We start from the raw sequence: 18,359 nt of genomic DNA on the forward strand, positions 1-18,359 counted from the left end.
CTTTGGATCAAATAATTCCACGCTATGGAATTAGTAAGTGGGACAGACCAGCTGCTGGCTTATAAGTATAACCGTACTTTGGTTTCATACTGGCAATGATCCCAAGCAATATCTTCTTAATCACTGCCTGCTGCAAATTTCCTTACATTTTTGCCATTCAGAATTTACGTCAGAGGATGAATAAACTGGTGGGACTTCAAAACTGGCAGCCAGATATGCAACTGATGCTTTTCCATATTTTGAAATCTGTTAATTTTTAAGTTATAGGAAAAGAGGCTTTGAATACACAGCTGATCCAGATAATTTGTTTGCAGCCATTTCAAGTGAGTTGGCTAAAGAGCTCTCCAGATCTTTGATGAAAGTAGGTAATAAAAGTTAAAAAATGGGGAAAATTTTTGACAGCTGTAAGGTACTTTTTAAAAAATCCTAAAGAGTGAGCAAAGAAAGTAGCTAGATGTCAACCCGGGCCCACATGACAGAGTGGCAAAATCTTTCACTGAAGAATGATGGTATACTTACCAGTCAAATTGCAAGAAAATTGATTTCACGTGCTGATGTCCCACTTTAATGGATTACTTCTGTGATTAATAAGGAAAACACTGTTAAGGTAATACATTTCATTTTCTCTGGAAGCATTAGTCACTCTGCATTACTATGGTTGAATAGTGCCACGTAATATAGACCACATTCAATCAGTATGGTCCATATTAATTGGATTGGAAAGTATACAGATGATGGATGTTGAAACACTCATCATCATTAAAGAAGGATGTTTCTAATGAGGCCTTCCACAGATTGTCTGAGTCACACAGCATTTAACATGGAGTTTACTAGTGATCTAAAATAAAGTGCAGAATTCTGCTGGTAAATGCTGCAGGTAATCGGATACCAATAAACGTGAGCATGGGTCATTCACACATACCAACTGGGGCTGGCAGATAAAATGGTAATTCAATATATACCAGCTTTACTGGATTTGAATCATAGTTTGAAGAGCCTACAGGTCATTTGCAGTCTGGTGCTTAAATTGAAAGCTGGGCACTGAAAGCAAATTTGTTCAATAAAGGAAAAAAGAAACACTGCAAACAGGATACCACAGAATTATATTTATGTTGTACATTTGTCTTCACATTGCAACATCCACATTGTTCATTTTGTGACAAGTATTTCTAATAATTTTGAATACATATTTACTGTATAATACATTTTACCAAGAGGCACTTCCAGTAATTCTGGCAAAAAGGAGCTTCATTATAGTGTCTAACTTACAAAACAGTAAAAATAAATAATGTTTATCTAAAAGATTTTTTTCCTGTACAGAATCTATTTTGTACAAAACATTTATCAGCCATTAACTAAATCACTTAACAAATACTTGTGAAGAGAATATATTAAGTATTGCTACATGTATCGAGTGCAAGATACTAGTGAATGGAAAAGAATTACTCTGTTTATGAAAATCACCTAAAAATACAAGGCCTTGTTCCTGAAGTGTTTAGAAAGGAGAAGCTTGATTACAACAATATTGACAATATATAAATATAAATTAACATATGTAGTACTTAGTGAAAAGAACACTGTGTTAAAAACTGGTGTGTACAAATTCTAAACAAGATGGCACTTTTCTGCGTTGCCACTTTGGCTGGCAGTTGTTTTTTAAAATATTGCTTCAAAGAATTATAAAGGTACACAAAACCCTTTTCAAATAGAGCCATATAAAATTACATTCCCCCACCCTTTCTCTCAGCTTCTGAAGTGAAAAAAATAAAGGAGGGATTAAATTTGAAGTACACAGATGATTTGAGGAAACATGCTACTACAGCTGAGTCTAAATGAGCGTCATAAAATAATTCTGTCTGAGGCACACTTCCCTGAGGTCCCAGGCCAGGAGTGAAACCTCACAGGATAGGATGCAAAGCGACCAAATTCCTCAGTGCTTGCTGAAGTAAAAAAACTTTGACTGGCATTTTGTGAATTTGAACATACAAAATCTGTATGATTTGGCCCCAAAATCTGGTGGGGGAGTCAAGTGCTTCAATTATATTGACGCATCCAAAATTTTCATTCAGAAAGGGTTTTGATCTTGCTTGATACATTTCTTGGTTACTTTCACCAAAATGGGATTATTTTTTTTTTAAATCATATCTTGTATGCATAATACATACTTGCATATTGTTACCCAGATGGCCAAAACGTACTGGAAAACAATTATTTTTGGAAGGTACTAGTTCCACAACTGGAAGCAAAGGTTACAAAATGTGTTTCTGTTGGAAAATGTCCCAGATGTTTTTCTATCAAAAGCACTAAAAAGAAAAAAAAACTGCCACCCATCAGTGAAAATGTTAATTTGTTAAACAAACAGAAGCTACAGTATGAATCACATCTTTTTGAAAAGTGAACTTAAATTACTTTCCATCATGCAAACTTCTTATATCGATTACTCAAGAAAAGATGACTTTAGAAAATTGATGACCCAATGTATACTGACATGGTTGAAATATTAAAAATATCATCAACACCACATAGCAGTTATTAACACTGTCTTTGATCTTTTAGGATACCATCCGCAGTAGTGTATTAAGGTTTACAAATATCTAAAAATGAAAATTTTGCATTCAAATACAGAATTTCATCATGTGTCAGAATCAGACAGGAATTTTGAAAAGGAAAGATAGCTTTAACAGACAACGGCCTTTCTACCTACAGTAGTATGTACACATGGCAGACCCCTACCTTTTTCTCTCTGATCAGATTACAGACCTTGTTTTCCTTCTTTTTATGAAAGCGTGGGTGCAAAACGACCAGGGTCAGTAGAGAAAAAAACCCACCTCATCAACAAACCCCCCAAAACTCTTATCTCCTTTAAATAAATATTTAAAAGCAAAGAGCAATTGCTAACTCACATTAATTGTTTGTTACTGTTCACTGTGGTAAAGGAAGACGGCATTGAAAACCAGAGCATCGAAGCCGCTGCCTTGGGGCTATCGCTGTGAGCAAACCATGGTGAGGTGGGTATGGAGTTGGACTGCATTACTCTAAGGTATTTCTCCAGCTACTTTGGCAACACCCCTCCGAAATTTGGCACTTATTCTTTACCTCCCACCTGTTCCTCCCCCCATGCGGTGCCACTGGGACTCCATGCCATTTGCAGGCCAATGGTGCAAGCCCAGCTCCCTCTGTGAGCTGGAGGAAAAGCAAGCTAACACATGCCTGCCTTGCCAGGGCCACAGCACACGCTGTTTTGCTTATTTGATCTGACTTCTATGTTTTTTTAATCAGGACAAGAGAATTCAGTCATAAAAGGATACACGGTCCGCAGCTGTGGCAAAATCCTTTACACCTGCTCTTATGCTTTCATAGGGACAGAAAACAGAAATATTTGGGTTTCTCCATCTAATTCACTGCTGGGATACACCACATTCCACCTGCAGATTTCAGTGGTGCTCCTTGTTGCACGCAGTTCCTATATGCCACCCACAGAAGAACAAGTCTCATCTGTTGTTTCATTTCCACACCTCGGACATATGACAAGCATGGCTTTGTAAGTAAGAAACAACTAGCATGGACTAGACAACTAAAAAGCTCAACTGAAATACTTTTTTTTTTTTTACCTCCTCTAGCACCATGCAAAATTTTCTTTAATGGGGGAGAATAAAACACTTCAGTCAAAAAATCTTCCTGGTTTCTTATATCCCTCAGCACAACGGACCACAGCCAAGGACACTTGGTTTTACCTGAACTCATCGCCTTCCAGAAAAAATAGTCTTACATGTACAAGCACTTGGGGAAATCTTTGCATACACCTCAAGTGACGTCGGCAAGCTTTCAAACTGCACAATGCTTATTGTTGTTTCAGATTTATCAAAAAAATATTGTTAACTAGCTCGAGCTTTTTCCCCCTTTTGTCATTGTGAAAATGGACTCTGCAGAAATACACCCACAGACTTCTGCCTGCAGGCTCCCAAGGAGCTTGTATCGTCCTAAGAATTCAGGTGGGTGCTCACACAGGTGACATCTGCATCCTGTGCGGAGGCACGATGTATTTTTCATCAAGAGAACACCTGCCTGCCAGGAATATCCCATTAATGGCCTCTGAATAAATCATAATTTGGATGTAAATGGAGGATAACTCTTGCAGTGCTCCCTCCAACACTGGGATTCAATAACTACCACAGCAGGAGCTAAAACCCTGCTTTGATTTACCTCCAGAGGAATGTTGTTTTGCTAGATGAAAGTGATGAAATTCAAAGAAAGATTTGTCATACTAAGTTGCTCTCAAAAGTACTGGTGCTATGTTGCTCTAATTCAAAGTTTGAATCCAATAATAGTTTTTTGCTAGCTCTTCCAATGTTGCTTAAGACAGCTGTCACCTAATTTCAATTATTGCCCCAACTATTCAAAAATAGTTGAACATGCAGTTTCTTCAGGAAGCCTAGACACTCTTATTTGTTGATTTACCTAAAAATACTGGGGGGAAAAAAATTCCTCCACCCTAGTTAATGGGAACAACTAACTTCCCTTTAACGCTGCCACCATTTTGACTCATGCCGAACATCAAACAGTAATTAAAACCCCAGAAACTCCATGTTTACTTTATTTCAGTGGGATTACATTTGATTTTGAAAGAAAAGGAAAATTAAGTGTGTTGCATAACGTCTGTTTCATACTGGAATACAATTTCCTTTTCTCTTTCCTATGGATTGTCAGTTTGACTTTCTCCCTGTATGTCTACAACCCCATCAACTTGAGGAGTAATTACACCAGCGCTGTGCTGCCAGCTGAGGAATACACAAGTTCTCAGGCCAACATCCAGGCCTAAGACTGGAAAGAGCAGGCTTCACACCTGCCTTCCAGCCGTGGTGCCTGCAACAGACCTGGGAGAGGCACATTCTCCGCTCTGGGCATGTGCCTCAATCTAATCTTCCACCCATGAGAGGCTGTGGGATGCTCAAGAAATTCTCATACACATCCTTAAATCAAAACCTTTCTTCCTTAAACACGTAATGCTGGAACATCTTAACTGTAACAGTACTTGCAAAAGTAACAGCAAATATTATACTTTTTTATAAATTACAGATTTTCCAACAGTCAAAAGCCTCTTCAGAGAAAGAAAAGCTACAGACTGTCACTGCTGCCTTCCCAACCTATTGAACACTATGTCTACCAGATGGCTCAGCTCTAGAATGAACCACATCACATCTGCATTGCCTCTCCCACACTTGAATCAGCTGCTGCATCTCCCTTGGGTTATTTGCTGGTCATGAATCTTGTGCCTTCTCTGGATCGCAGCCCCAGGCCTTGGGTTGGCTGGGCTGCCCAGGCTCACGCTGACCGACACATCTCACCATGCCTATGGAGTCAGTGAGAGGGTGGACTCAGACCCACAACAATCTTCATCAACAGCAAAGCCATCCCCAGCACAGGATCACATCACACAGAGCAAGCAGGATGTGCCAGGTAACTAATGAGACTTTGCACTAACACATCATTAACACCTGGGACCAATCATAAACATTTCACTGCATTATACTTATGGCAAAATTTTCAAAAGTGCCTAAGATTTGTTTGAAAACTGTCAAAATTCTCCAAGATCCCAAGTCCCACTCAAAGCTGGTACTGCTCAGGCTGCCAAGTAACCCAAACTGACAGCTACCCCACACCTACTCAGCTCACAGCTCAGCAGCATGGGCACGGCACTGGGTGCAAACACACCCAGACTGGGACACAGGCTGGGCAGTCCTCATGGGCTATACCCCTGACTGATGCTCAGTTTGGCAAGGTCCTTGGCTTCTCCACACTACATTCTACTTTCTGGGGAATTTCTGAAGTAAGAAAGAAAGACAGGGCCATGATTTCAGAAAAAAAATGGTATCTAAAAAGCAGACAGAAATTCAGAACTTTCTAATGAAAACAAATGAACTTAATGTCCAGTATGGAGAGCACAAAAAGGAAGTTGGGTACAGAATTTCCTTAGATGACAAATGGTACTTTTAGAAGCATCTATCTGAACATTTACAGACTTAACTTCCTTCCAAATTCAGACCATCGGTATCTTAAGAACTTCTAACAGGAGTATGCTAAGGGTAAAAGACCCAAACACATCCACTCAAAAGGTCCTGAGCAATCACGATCTTGGATTAACTTGATAATGATGCAGAGAGACATTCACACATGATGTCAGGGTGCAAACTGTTGAACAACTACCCTTGCATTGCTAACAAATGCATTCTGAAATTACATCTGCCCTGGGAACCATTTGCTGCCAGAATGTGACTGTCACTTGCTACGAGAGCCAGCACCCTGCACAAAGTCCCAGGGGAGGCCACTGGTGACACAACCATTTCTCCAGCTTTCTGTAAAGCTTTCACTCATAGAGGAAGGCAGTTCAAAATGCTGCCAAAAGCATCATAGGATCCCTTTCTCCTAGCAGATTCTTGCAACTCACTTCTCGTGCATGTCTTGCCACATTGCATTGAACACCGTCTTTCTGCTGGAGGAGGCAGATGATTTTCAGAGATGAGTGTCAACATACTCTGTACATTAGCTCACAACAAATCAAGAAAATGCCAGATTCCCTCAGGAATTAGAGCATAAATAGTAAACTGTGGCTCTTTAAACATGGAAATTATTACTTCTAGACAAAAGCATTTTTGGGGTTCTTGGAAAAAGAAAAAAGGTAATAAAATAGTTCGGGGCTTTCACACTCTCTATTTCCATGTGTCCCTTCCGCAACACAAGGATAATGTCAGAAGTTATATCCTACTGTAAATGGCACGTGACTATCAAGCAAACAGGGAATATAGGGACAGAAGGGTTTATGTGTGATTACTGTACGATGGGCAGAGTGCTTTTCTCACTGTACTGGGAGCTGCAACCCCCCCGTTTAAGGGGACCGCAAACATCTCCCAGACTAGAAGGGAACAAGATCACTCACCAAGTGACATTACACGGAGAAAACTAAATATCCAATCAGAAAAAATAGTCCAATCTTTCTCTTCCTGTTTTTGAAGAACTGGAAACTAAAATATGTGATTTTTTTGTTACTGCAAAACACTGTTTAAATGGGGCTTGCTTTCTCCAGTATCTAACAAGCCTATTTACATATATATACCAGAAACCCATATCAACATTGTAAACATCCCACCTGAAATCTTGAGCACTTTGCTGATAGAATACAATTATTTTCCTTTTTCTTTTCTTACTTCCCCCCCCCCGCCAAGATATTGCATAGGCTGTGGTTTATTTGGGGGTTGCAGCACCAAAGGACTGCACAAAGTGTAAAACCATCAAGATCTAGCCTCCAAAAGGTTACTGCAATTGCTGGTCAAAGGTTTTGCCTCCTTTGGACTAGAAACTATTAGAAAACCTGCTAAAAATAACCTGCTTCACATTATCTACTAAAAAAACCCAAAGCAAAAATGGTATTCATGCGTTTGATATAAAATATCTCTGTTATTTTTTGTGTTACATTTAAGCCAACCTGGGAAATTTCCTGATCATTGCCTGCCAGAAATGCACTGCAAAGACTGAGAAGTCAGATTCATAAGGAGCTGACACCTGCAGAGACTGGATTCCATTAATAACTGGAATGAAAAAAAAGTCACCTCCTACCAAGTTCATAACTGCCAGCTACTTTAGCTTCTTCAGTGGTATCCCTTCTAGTTTGGATAAAAGCAATGATTATTCTGATTTTAAGCCTGTCAGCAATTCCTTCACTGTAAAAGGCTTGAGTTACTCAAACCGTACTCACAAACTGGCTTGTGTAGCAACATGGTAACAATTTGTGACAGCTGCATTGCCAATATAGAAAGAAATCTTCATAAATTAGAAGCTGACACTGATTTTACCTAATGGCAATCAAAAATGATGAGTAAAAAAATATAACAATTAAATTTTAGCACATTTTTAGGATAGCTTTTCTTAGTTCGACCCTGTGTATGCCTGCTTTGACGAGTATGTAGAATTCCACTCACAGGATTTTGCCTTATTTTTGAATGCCTCTTTGTAATTTTACTGACTGGGCACCCACCAACACTTTCTGCAATAACTTCTTTTTTTCTTCTTCTAGCAAAGGCAATACAAAAATCAATATAAAACATCCAGTCCCTGTGTTCATGCACTGAAAATAGAGAAGAAAGTGCTGGGAGATGTGACATTTTAAAGCATCTCTGTAAGTTTAATTTTTAAAGGACAGAATGAGGCATAATAAACTCTTCTCATACTATAAGGTATGCATATCACTTGTACAAGAGAACCCCAAATAAAACGATTAATCAAAGTGACAGAAGAGGTGTGAAAACAGTGCAAGCTGGAATTGGTGGAGACTTGCTGAGATCTTGAAGCCATCTTTTTTTTTGTTTGAATGAATTCTGCTATATCCTTTCCCTTTAAAATAATAGTGCAATTTGCATCTTCAATTTTCTGATTTCACTGAAAAACACTACTAAATATATCTGCCGATAACAGCAGTCAGAGCCATACCCTAGAGTCACTCTTTTGAAAGGCAAACAGTTTCTCTACTGATAAGAATAGCATGGGATGGTAACAAGCAAATACAAACTGTAAGAAACTGAAATCCTGTTTTGAGCAAAAGCTCACTTTAAAAGAAATGCAAAGCAAAAAGAAACTCTGAAGTGATAACACATACACTGATTGCCTTTGATAGAGAATATTTTCCAATGTTTTGGAGAGGTATTAATAGGATCATGAATATGGTGAAAGTGTAACAATAGCAAAAAGTGATGAATGCAATGTCATAAATTTAACACAAATTCTGCCTTTCACAACCATTCTTACTCATACAAGCAATCCTCTTCTTGGCAAGGGGCTGCAGGATCAAAATATAAAAAGCCTATGTAGTCAAACAATTTTTGAGAAATAGTGAACTTTATATACATAATTCTTTTTGGGGAACAAAACTCTAAATTGTGTGGTACTGCTTGGTGCTGCCAGTCCCAAAGAGCATTAATATTTTAAAGCCTTGATCCTGTAGACCACTGGCTTCCCAGAAGGGTCTATACAAATTACTCAAGACTTTATTTGTTGGGTTTGGAAATGGCTACACTGTATAAAAAGGTTTTTGTATTTATTTTTTAAAAAATTAGCTTTACAAAAAAACCTTTCCCTTTTTTTCTTTTTCTTTTTTTTTTCTTAAAGATATCATTATCTACAGGAACCCATAAAAATTTTTCCATATTTACATCCAGATAGCTAATCATTGACAAATATAATATTGTGAAATAAAATATTGAAAGTGAATATTCAACCTTTTAAATAGACATTTGGCTCACAGCATAAACAACAGAGATAACAAATAAACAGAACAACAACAACAAAAAAGATCTGCTTTTCTTACAGGCCTTATCTTTTCCTTTCTCTTAAAAATAAAAAAAAAAAGAAGAAAAAAGAAAAAAAGTATACAGGTGGGATCAAACACACTGCTTCTAAGCAGAATGCCAGGAACAAACCGCTCCTATCCAGCACCTCGCACTGAAAAACCAAGTTCTCTGAAGCTCATATGAGTGGTTGCTGAGACATACGAGTGTCCGACCGATGCAGGACTGGCACCCGTCCCCCACGCTGCTCCTAATGCATCATTTGCCTTTAATTCTGAGGAAGGGCACGGCCCACACTCTCCTCTTCTTTTGCTCTCAAGAGATATAGTTTAGCTTTGTTCTTAGATTATACATTTGGCCACTGATGCATGGAGGCATAAGGTAATGGAGGAAGATGACAGTATGCCTCTAGTTTCTGAGTATGTACACATATTTGCTCTATACTCTTTCCTGCCCAAACACACACGCCACCCCACGCAGCCATTCACGCACTCACAAGTATACAGATGGCCAGGTCCTCTCAAGGGGAACAGACCAGCATGCCACACAGTCCCTCATAAATCCCATTGAGAAATAAATTTCTTGGCATATCCCTTTCACCAGCAGTCTGGGAAGTGCCGAGGAGGAGGAAGAGGAGGAAGAGAATGAGGTGGAGGAGCCCATACAGCCAGATGGGGCCAGGTCAGCATCCCAGGCCACTCCGGCCCCTGCTGAAAGGCTGCTGCCTGCAGCTGGAGTGCAAACTGGGACTTGGAGGGCTATGGGGAATGGAAAGCTCCTCAAAATGGTCTCCGATCCCCTTGTGGGCACAAATTCTCTAAAATTCAGGCCTTCTGTTTGTTGTCGTGTATGGGGACGTGCTACAGCTAGTGTAATAAGAACTCAAACTATGCTATATGACATTACACCCAGTCACACTTGAAAACATTCCCTCACACACACATATATGTTGGCAGGATATATCAGCATTCATATAAAGCTTTGGAACTTTATCCCTCAGCATTAAGAGCAAAAGCTACTTAACTGGTACCTTACTGGTAACTGCAAATGTGCTTTAGAAGCAGCATTTCCTTAGATAACTTTCTTCTGTAAATATCACAGTGACCATAATATATCATTAAATGCATTTTGCTGAAGTGCGCAGCCAATAACCCTGGCTATATCTATATATATATATATAGATATATATATATTTATTTATATAATTCCACCCACCCCCCAAACCTCTTTAAAGAAACTCTGTAAAAGCCGGTGTTGCAGTGTGAAAGCTTCCTTGAGCATAGGAGTTTAAACAATGTACCTCACCATAAAAAGGAAAGAGAAACAAATTAAACAGCTGTAGGCGCATTATCCCGTACTTCTACAGTGTTGTGTCTAAATGCTGTGCTGGCTTGAGAAAGAGTCTGTGCACGAGTCAATCTGTCTTAAAATACTGCTGTAAATATTGTCATTGGTTTGGTTCTACAGTTGTGTTCTCCTCTTCATCGCTCTTGGGCTTCCCTTTCTCCTCCTCCTCTTCCCTGATGGCCTGGATTTGTTCTGAAGATTGGTGCAGCGTGGATTGCTCTGCGCCTTGCTTCTCTGTCCCGGCTAACCTCTCTTCATCCTCAATTACTTTCTTCCACATTTTATGGTTCTGAAGCAGGTGCTGAGTTATCTGACAGTAGATTTTCCTTCTCTTGAATTTTTTCTTTCCTGTAAAATACCATGTGACATTAAAGTACTGTTTTCTGTGAGAGAAGAAGGAAAAGGGACTGAAGATGTAAGAAACAGACAGGGTGTACTATGACATATAGAAACTGCACTGCACCAACAGTAAACCCACAAACTTAAACTTAAAATTCAGAAAGCTATGCCTCTTCAGACCTCTGGGTTTCCTGCACAGTTTGAGACCCAGATTTGTCATGTCATAGGCTGCATGCTTTCCCTGACTATGCAGCTCACAGAGACATCTACTGCTTCAGTGATTATGCATAAAGCATGTTGCTGAGCTGTTTCTGCTCGTTATTTTAATATCAAGTACTTAAAGACTCTGATCAGCCTACTCCATAACTCACACATTAAATTCTGACACCCGCCCTACAATACATCCTTGCTGATTCCCCTAGCGAAAATTTTCTGATTTTGTTTTCTTCACATTTTACCTCTGATCTGAGCTATAGAAGGATAACGAATGAGCAAGTGTTAGTAACCTAAGCAGGGACCCATTCCTACGTTCCCTTTTAAAAGTCAGAGTTTTACAGCTCCATCATTGCAGTGGAGATGACCTCAAAGCCTTTGCACAACATTGCTTCAGCAACAGAGTCTGACCACTGAAGAAGCAGTCATATAGCCAAATACTATCGGGGAGCTTGCTTGTCTTTGGTTTTGAAGGATCACTCCCTGCTGTTAGTCTGTAAAATGTTTTTGCCACTGGCAGTTCTTATGGCTCCTGACACAGCTGCAGTACAAGCATTTTGCTGTCTGAAGGGTTTTGTTTGTTTTTTTTTTTTTTTTTTTTTTTTTCTGTCAGTATAGTCTGTCCAACACAGATTGTTAACTCCTTAACAGTACAAAGCTTAAAAATTTTCCCTGATCATTAACAGTGGCAATGGCAGTTACATAACTAAAATAATATCCCCTCCAAAGACAACTGCAATTTCTTTTTTAAAGATGGTGACGTAGAGGAATTTTTTGTACCAAATAAATTTGTGTGGATTAGTATTTGCAGGTTGCCTAAAGTATGTCTGTGTAAGGATCCAAAACGTTTAGCCCTTGAAGCTTTTGAACTGGAAACAAAGAGCTTTTCACTCAGTACAGACCAAATCCAACTCAATCCTTCATTAGAAAGCCCTTGGATCCCTGTAGGAAACCTTCAGGTTTAGCACTAATAAGAAGCCCCTACCCTGCCAATACTGCAGCAGGACATTCTCTCCTGGGTTTCCCGGGTGACCCCGCATCTTGCTGGCCTCTGCAGACAGCAGCAAGTTCTTGCTGTGGTGTTAAAATTTGCCTGAATCACTAAAGACTGAGCCTGTTTAATTCTTATACTTGCATCAGAACTTTGGGGGAATTGCATGCTCCTGTAGAACAACAAAAATTATTTTAACATTTTGTAACTCTTAAATTTACATCAAATGCCTTAGTGAATTATCAGGACCTAGGTGAAGTGTTTTCTGCTACAATTATATTTCCACCTGCCTAAAAGGCTTTTCCAGAAAAAGATCTTCACCAACATCTACACAACTCTTTGTATCTATGCATCTGACATCTCAACATTTTAGTTTCATTGAGAAAGGTTAGAACATCCAATATACTGTCGATCATAGGTATAAATTTCTAATGACCTGTAAGACCCCTATGTCAACATAAAAGATACTGTATATTCCTCATTCAGATCCATGTGGTCACAGAGAATTTAGGGAACTGGAAGAAAACAGTTTGTAACATGTTGGTGTGACCGAGAAGATGAGCATCCCACATTGGATAAGAAGGAAGTGGGAAGAATTTTTTTTGATATTTCAATACTTGTGCTACATTAATTCTTAAGGGTTTGAAATAGGTAAAGAATCTAAAAGCACCAGGTTGAATAATAAAGTAGTGTCATGGAGTAGAATGTGAGAAAGAAAATAGAAGAAAACTAAAAAATTGGGCTGTATTTATGTGATAAGGGTTAATAATGATATGTGCTTTTAACCTGAAAGCAGCATTGTTGGACTTGGCTAGCAGTGATACAGAGGACAAGTGAATAGAGAAATGAGAAGAAAGGAAACTAAGGATTTCAAGGTAAGGTTAGACACTCCAGTGAATAAATGAGAACATTCTTCATCTTTCTTTTTAATACAGCAATATCAGTTTCAGGCTTTGGGGTCTATGTTGGCTACCAATCACATATGCTTTCCCCTGGTAGGCAATTCCATAAATGCCACTCTGCCACAGAAACATGTGGCTCTGCCTGCTGTTACAGAGCTGATAGATCGTGAGGTACTAAAATAAACCTTAAAATATGTTTGTGTGTGTGAACAACAGCAGTGATTTCTTAAATACAAACTGTATACCCCTGGATCTTATCAGAGATAAAAGGTCAATTCTGCAACATCAGGAGACGCAGATTTTAGTTTCATGTCTTTATGTGACTTACTACAACCACCAAATCTGTCTGCTTCTCAGCTTCCCCAACAGAAAATAGGGCTGATACTCAGTAGGGCATGAAAGTGTGTGGGAAAGATCAGAAAATGTGAGGCTGTTAAGAGAAAAAGCTATGTATCAGTATTTCACTAGCACACTTAAGGCTGATGCTTTCTAGAAGGATTAGATATAGGTGAGTGACAGAAAGATGACTCAGAGGGAGGAAATAAAAGAACAGTAGTTGGAAGTTCAGAGAGGGAAGGAACATGAAAGAGAGGAAAAGGTAATGCATGTAGGTCTAAACTGGTAAAAGAAACAGGTCTACAGCTGCAGCCTCTTCTCTTAAAAATCACTTCCAACAAGTTTCTGAGATCCCCTTTCAAAGTACAAAGTTTTCCTCTCAGTATGACGAATGTTGGCACTGTTGCTCTTCTGGAGGAGAGGCAGAAGACTATCAGCTTTAGTTACTGATTATCCAGAAGGACCAATTGACACAGTTCCCAGCACACAACATCAATGCTCAGTGCCAATTTTCTCCTCAGTCTTCTCTCACATTACCTTGAAGAGATTTGCATTAAAATACTTTCATTGCTAAAAGCTCTTTTACTGTATCAGCATCTCAGAGCCTCATTCTATTATTCCTGTACAGCATGCTAACTCATGGAAATGATGAGTGTTTTCCTCAACAATCTTCTCCCAACCGTCCTCTCTTCAACCGAAATTGTTGCAGTCTACTATCATCAGTGTTGAAACAGTCTAAAAACCCCTCATGCACAGACAGGTGATCCACCACCAGAAACCTCACCTGAAGGTAGAAATGAGTAGCAGATGTGAGCAGCGATGTGTATCAGTCCTGAAACCATGGAGTGTGTCCATTACCAATGTAACTGGCTACATGCTAGCTACACCAAGGACAGCACTGAACTACTGTAACTCTGGAGAGGCCCATGTTGAACCTGACCAGCTCACAGTCTCTATGCTTTTACAATATGGCTTCTTATGTTTTGGTCACAATATGGAAGTCGCTCTGTTGAAGAAGGTAAGTGTGAACAACTTACTGGATTCAGCATTTTCACAAGTTTCCATTTCTGCTGTTTCTTCCTCATCGTGCTCATCAGTGTCTCCTGATTCATCACTATCTTCTATCCATTTTCCTGGCATCAGCCCTGCTGAGTCATAGGAGTTACATAGTGGTCCCACAATGTGAGTGATGAACGATTCCTGGAGGTGTGCCAGCTGAGGAGCAGAACGATCCATGAAAGGACTGATTGGTAAGCCGAGGCTAGCCTCTTCATCACCCTGGTGATGAAAAATAGTGGTAATTTCTCTAAAGTAAATGCAACAAAACCATGTTGTGAAAAGAAGAAATACACATCAAACCAATTAAAAATTATGAAAGAAAAATAGTTAAACTCTAATGCAGCTTCCATTGCATGCCAGCATGACATCACTATAGTGCATCACGTTAAATGGTTAATCGAAGTTACAGCTCTTTTCTTGTAAGAGGACCCAATACCGATAGTGTGAATTTAATAAGGGTGTTAGTTGGTAATTGTGCAAAAGGATGCCTGCCACCCCCATCCTGTACTTTACACTGTGAATGTGAAAATCTGAAAATTATAATTTTATTTCTTCATATTATTTTCAAAAAATCCCTTCTGATCTTGTAATTGTTAGCTCACAACAACCTTGTAGTCAGCCACCTGTTTGCAAGGAACAAGACTGAACTTCTACAAGCAAAGACTATCTTACTAAAGGTTTTCTTAATAATTTTGTCATTACTATGCATAACAAAGAGGTTCTCTTGGCTTTGGGTCACAAGTATTTGTTTCCTGGGACCATTAGAATGATCCCTATGAAAGCAGGTGTTACTGAGAAGCAGTAAACCTTTCCCAAAAAACTTTTTGCTAGCTTTTTTTTTTAGAGAGACAGGGCAGAGGGGAGATATAGGAAGCCCTTCCTCACTCCTCTCATGATGTAAAAGAAAGTAGAACTTTCTTGCAAAACCAGGTCTGATATACTCATCTCTATCACAGCAAATCTTCTGATGATATCAATGAATTTTCAGCTGAGTAGACATGTCAAGACTGCATGCCACCTCCCCAAGAAAAAGTCTAGCCCCCCTAATCAAGCCTGATATGCAAATTAATGTTTTCATACAATACAGAAATATATATTTGAGAATATAGAGTAGAATTTGGAGACACATTTTCAATTTCCATTACATTACAGATTGCCCAAATTTATCTCCTTGTAACGTAAAGACAACATATCTGGTCGACACCCTGCTGGTATCTGAGAAGACCAATGAATGAGAGTTAAATTTTGAAGCATGCACAACAAATGTTTCATTCCCTTGCTTTTTTTTTTTTTTTTTTGTTACTTTTATAATAACCCACCCTGAAATGTTACGTCCAATCATTAAAAGCAAAAAATTAGTGTTAACAAAACACTGAAACATGCCATCCATTCCTGAAATAGCAAGTGAATTAAGAAGAGGTGGCAGCTTGCTTTTCTTCACAGTAACATATCTGAGATTTCCTGGATGTGAGCTGACAGCAGTGGGAAGAAAGCTGACTGTTGAAATGTTTACAAGTTCTTTTTTCATGTTCTGTTAAAACATGATTTATTATGTGAACCGTCTTGTGGTGCATTTTTTTGATTCTTTTTAATATGTCTAACCCGTCCTCAAATAAGCATGCTGAGCATGTGGAGGGGAGAAAAGGAAACATACTGTAACAATATGACACAGGATTTTGAATGTTTCTATGCAACATGCTTTTAATAAGGAGTTTTTATTTATATGGGAGTTAAATTCTTCAAAGGGATTGGTGTTATTAAAGGAAATTCAAGAAAGATATTATTTTTACAACGTAGGCTGAATGCAGATATTTATGCTTTTTGATAAGTTCTAGGAAAATTCAAACTTCCCATAAGATTCTCCTTTTCAGAAATGAGAAAATGAAGACTTTTCCCTCTCAGAAAAAATCCAATGATCAGAAGTATGGTGAAGATGTTTGATACACCTCTCATGGCATATTACATTAAAGAAAACCAGATTTCAACCTAGGTTAAATAAATTGGGAATGTAGCTTATTCTCCTTAATGCCAAAAGCAAGTCCTAGGAAGAAAACATTCTGTTTTCAATCCTGTCAGCATCCTGTCAGCATGGCAACTCATGCTATGCAAAAAAACACCCAAAGTGGAAACCCACTGGGATGTATTGATTTCTCAGTACAGTGAATACACACCTTCTACTAAAACAAAAAGAAACTCAACCCCCCCTAATATCTTACTGACTACCTGACCACTTGGAAATTCCAAACCAAGAGTTTAAATAGATTTGCCCACAATCCCCATGCCAAAAGGAATGCCATTAACTAAGATAACATATGTGTTATTCTGAATCAAATTTTGCAGATGATAAATTGCAAACATATTTTTTTAAATTACAGGTTTATAAGAAAGTTAATCTCCTAAAGTCCTTTGGAGCAGCTTTCAAGCACATGAAAACATTAGTAGCACACCTTTCTGACTGATGGAAAATAACCCTAGATTCCTACTGTGGAACAGATAACTCAGTATCCTCTCACTTGTGTTCCTCTCAAGCTTGATTCAGAGCTAACCATCCAACACTCTGACAATATTAATGTGCTGGAGCACTTACTGCCCTCTGACATTAGATCTGTTAGATCAAAAGAAAGATCTGATTAACAGGTTTTGTCTGAATGCAGTAGTCACCCACATAAACTATGATCATCACCAGAATTATGTAAAGTACAATTTGTCAGGAGAGTTGCAAGTAAAACAGACTAATATGAAGAAAAGCATTTCCTGGAAGAAAAATTGGGAGATGAAGGTTGACCATTGTTGTTATAGAACTCACTCTCTTTAACAAAAAATGAGAAGAAAAATAGAACCAACTACACAGGTAATATATGTAAGGGTCATCGTTCTTTTTTACTCTCATGAGATCTGAAATAAATGAAGTAGCTTCAGGTCAATGTCTGAATTTTGTTCCTTTTCCTATTTCTTTATATACTTCAGAAGGCAGTAGCAGCAGAAAATCCTGGTTTTTTTCCAGACTGTAAGTACAGTAAATTTAAAGGAAGATGAAAAGGTTTTAAAAGGGATTAGTTTGTGACTTCAGGATAATGCACACCCTCCCTGAGAAGACTGTGGCGTGTCTGGTTCAGTGATTTAGACTGCTTGCTTCCTCTCAAAAAGACAGGATGTGGAGTTTAGTCTAACCAGCACATTCAAAATGTGTTCCCACTCAGGAAACAGAGGAATAGTGTGGGAACAGCCCTGTGCCTTGCACTCGGCAGGGCTAAATAGGTTATAATGAGAAAAGTTCAATTAAAGGCTCCTTTAGACCTAGCAGGAGAGGACCAGTGCCTGGCTGTACTCCCAGGTCTTTGTAAATCAATCTGTGTCTGTCCTCCTTCCTTGTGCTACCATCAGCTAAGCCTTGAACAATTAGTACAGTTGTACTGACAAGCCTTCTAAAAGCTGAAAATGTTGTCTTAAAAAATAAAGTATGAGTTCAGGATCAACGTATAGGGAGCAGATATGGTTAGTCTGTGATAAACTGAAAGTCAATGTTAATGTTACAGTTATGCTCGGTACGTAAAAGCTCTGTGTGTGTGAACAGAGATGTGGCCCACAGGGAATCTAAAATAATTCTTCTGCTTTGTTTAGATCATCTCAACAAGGATATTGTGTCCAGTTTTGGAGGTCACATGTCAATAAAATTGTGAGCCACCTGGAGTGACTGCAGAGGAGAGCAATGAGAACCAGCTGATGTCTTGAAAAGATGTAGAAGGAAGGACATAAAGATAGTTTGCACTAATGAAAACTAATGAGGAGACATGATGACTGCCAACAGAAAAAAAAGAGGAAAAGAATACTTGTTCG

The 18,359-nt window shown here is 38.8% G+C and overlaps 1 protein-coding gene across 1 annotated transcript in view; it reads right to left on the reverse strand.

The window, feature by feature from the left end:
• Nucleotides 1–1,084: 1,084 nt before the first annotated feature.
• PDE3A (phosphodiesterase 3A) overlaps nucleotides 1,085–18,359 on the reverse strand; it is a 264,141-nt gene continuing 246,866 nt past the window's right edge. The window contains exons 15-16 of the mRNA XM_055711753.1: nucleotides 14,501–14,741; nucleotides 1,085–11,030 (exon numbers count right to left, since the gene is read on the reverse strand). Of these exons, the coding sequence (XP_055567728.1) occupies nucleotides 10,783–11,030; nucleotides 14,501–14,741 (489 nt within the window). The 3' untranslated portion in view covers nucleotides 1,085–10,782. The remainder of the gene's footprint in view (nucleotides 11,031–14,500; nucleotides 14,742–18,359) is intronic.

The sequence above is a fragment of the Falco cherrug genome, chromosome 5 (genome assembly GCF_023634085.1).
Source record: "Falco cherrug isolate bFalChe1 chromosome 5, bFalChe1.pri, whole genome shotgun sequence".
Classification (NCBI taxonomy): domain Eukaryota; kingdom Metazoa; phylum Chordata; class Aves; order Falconiformes; family Falconidae; genus Falco; species Falco cherrug.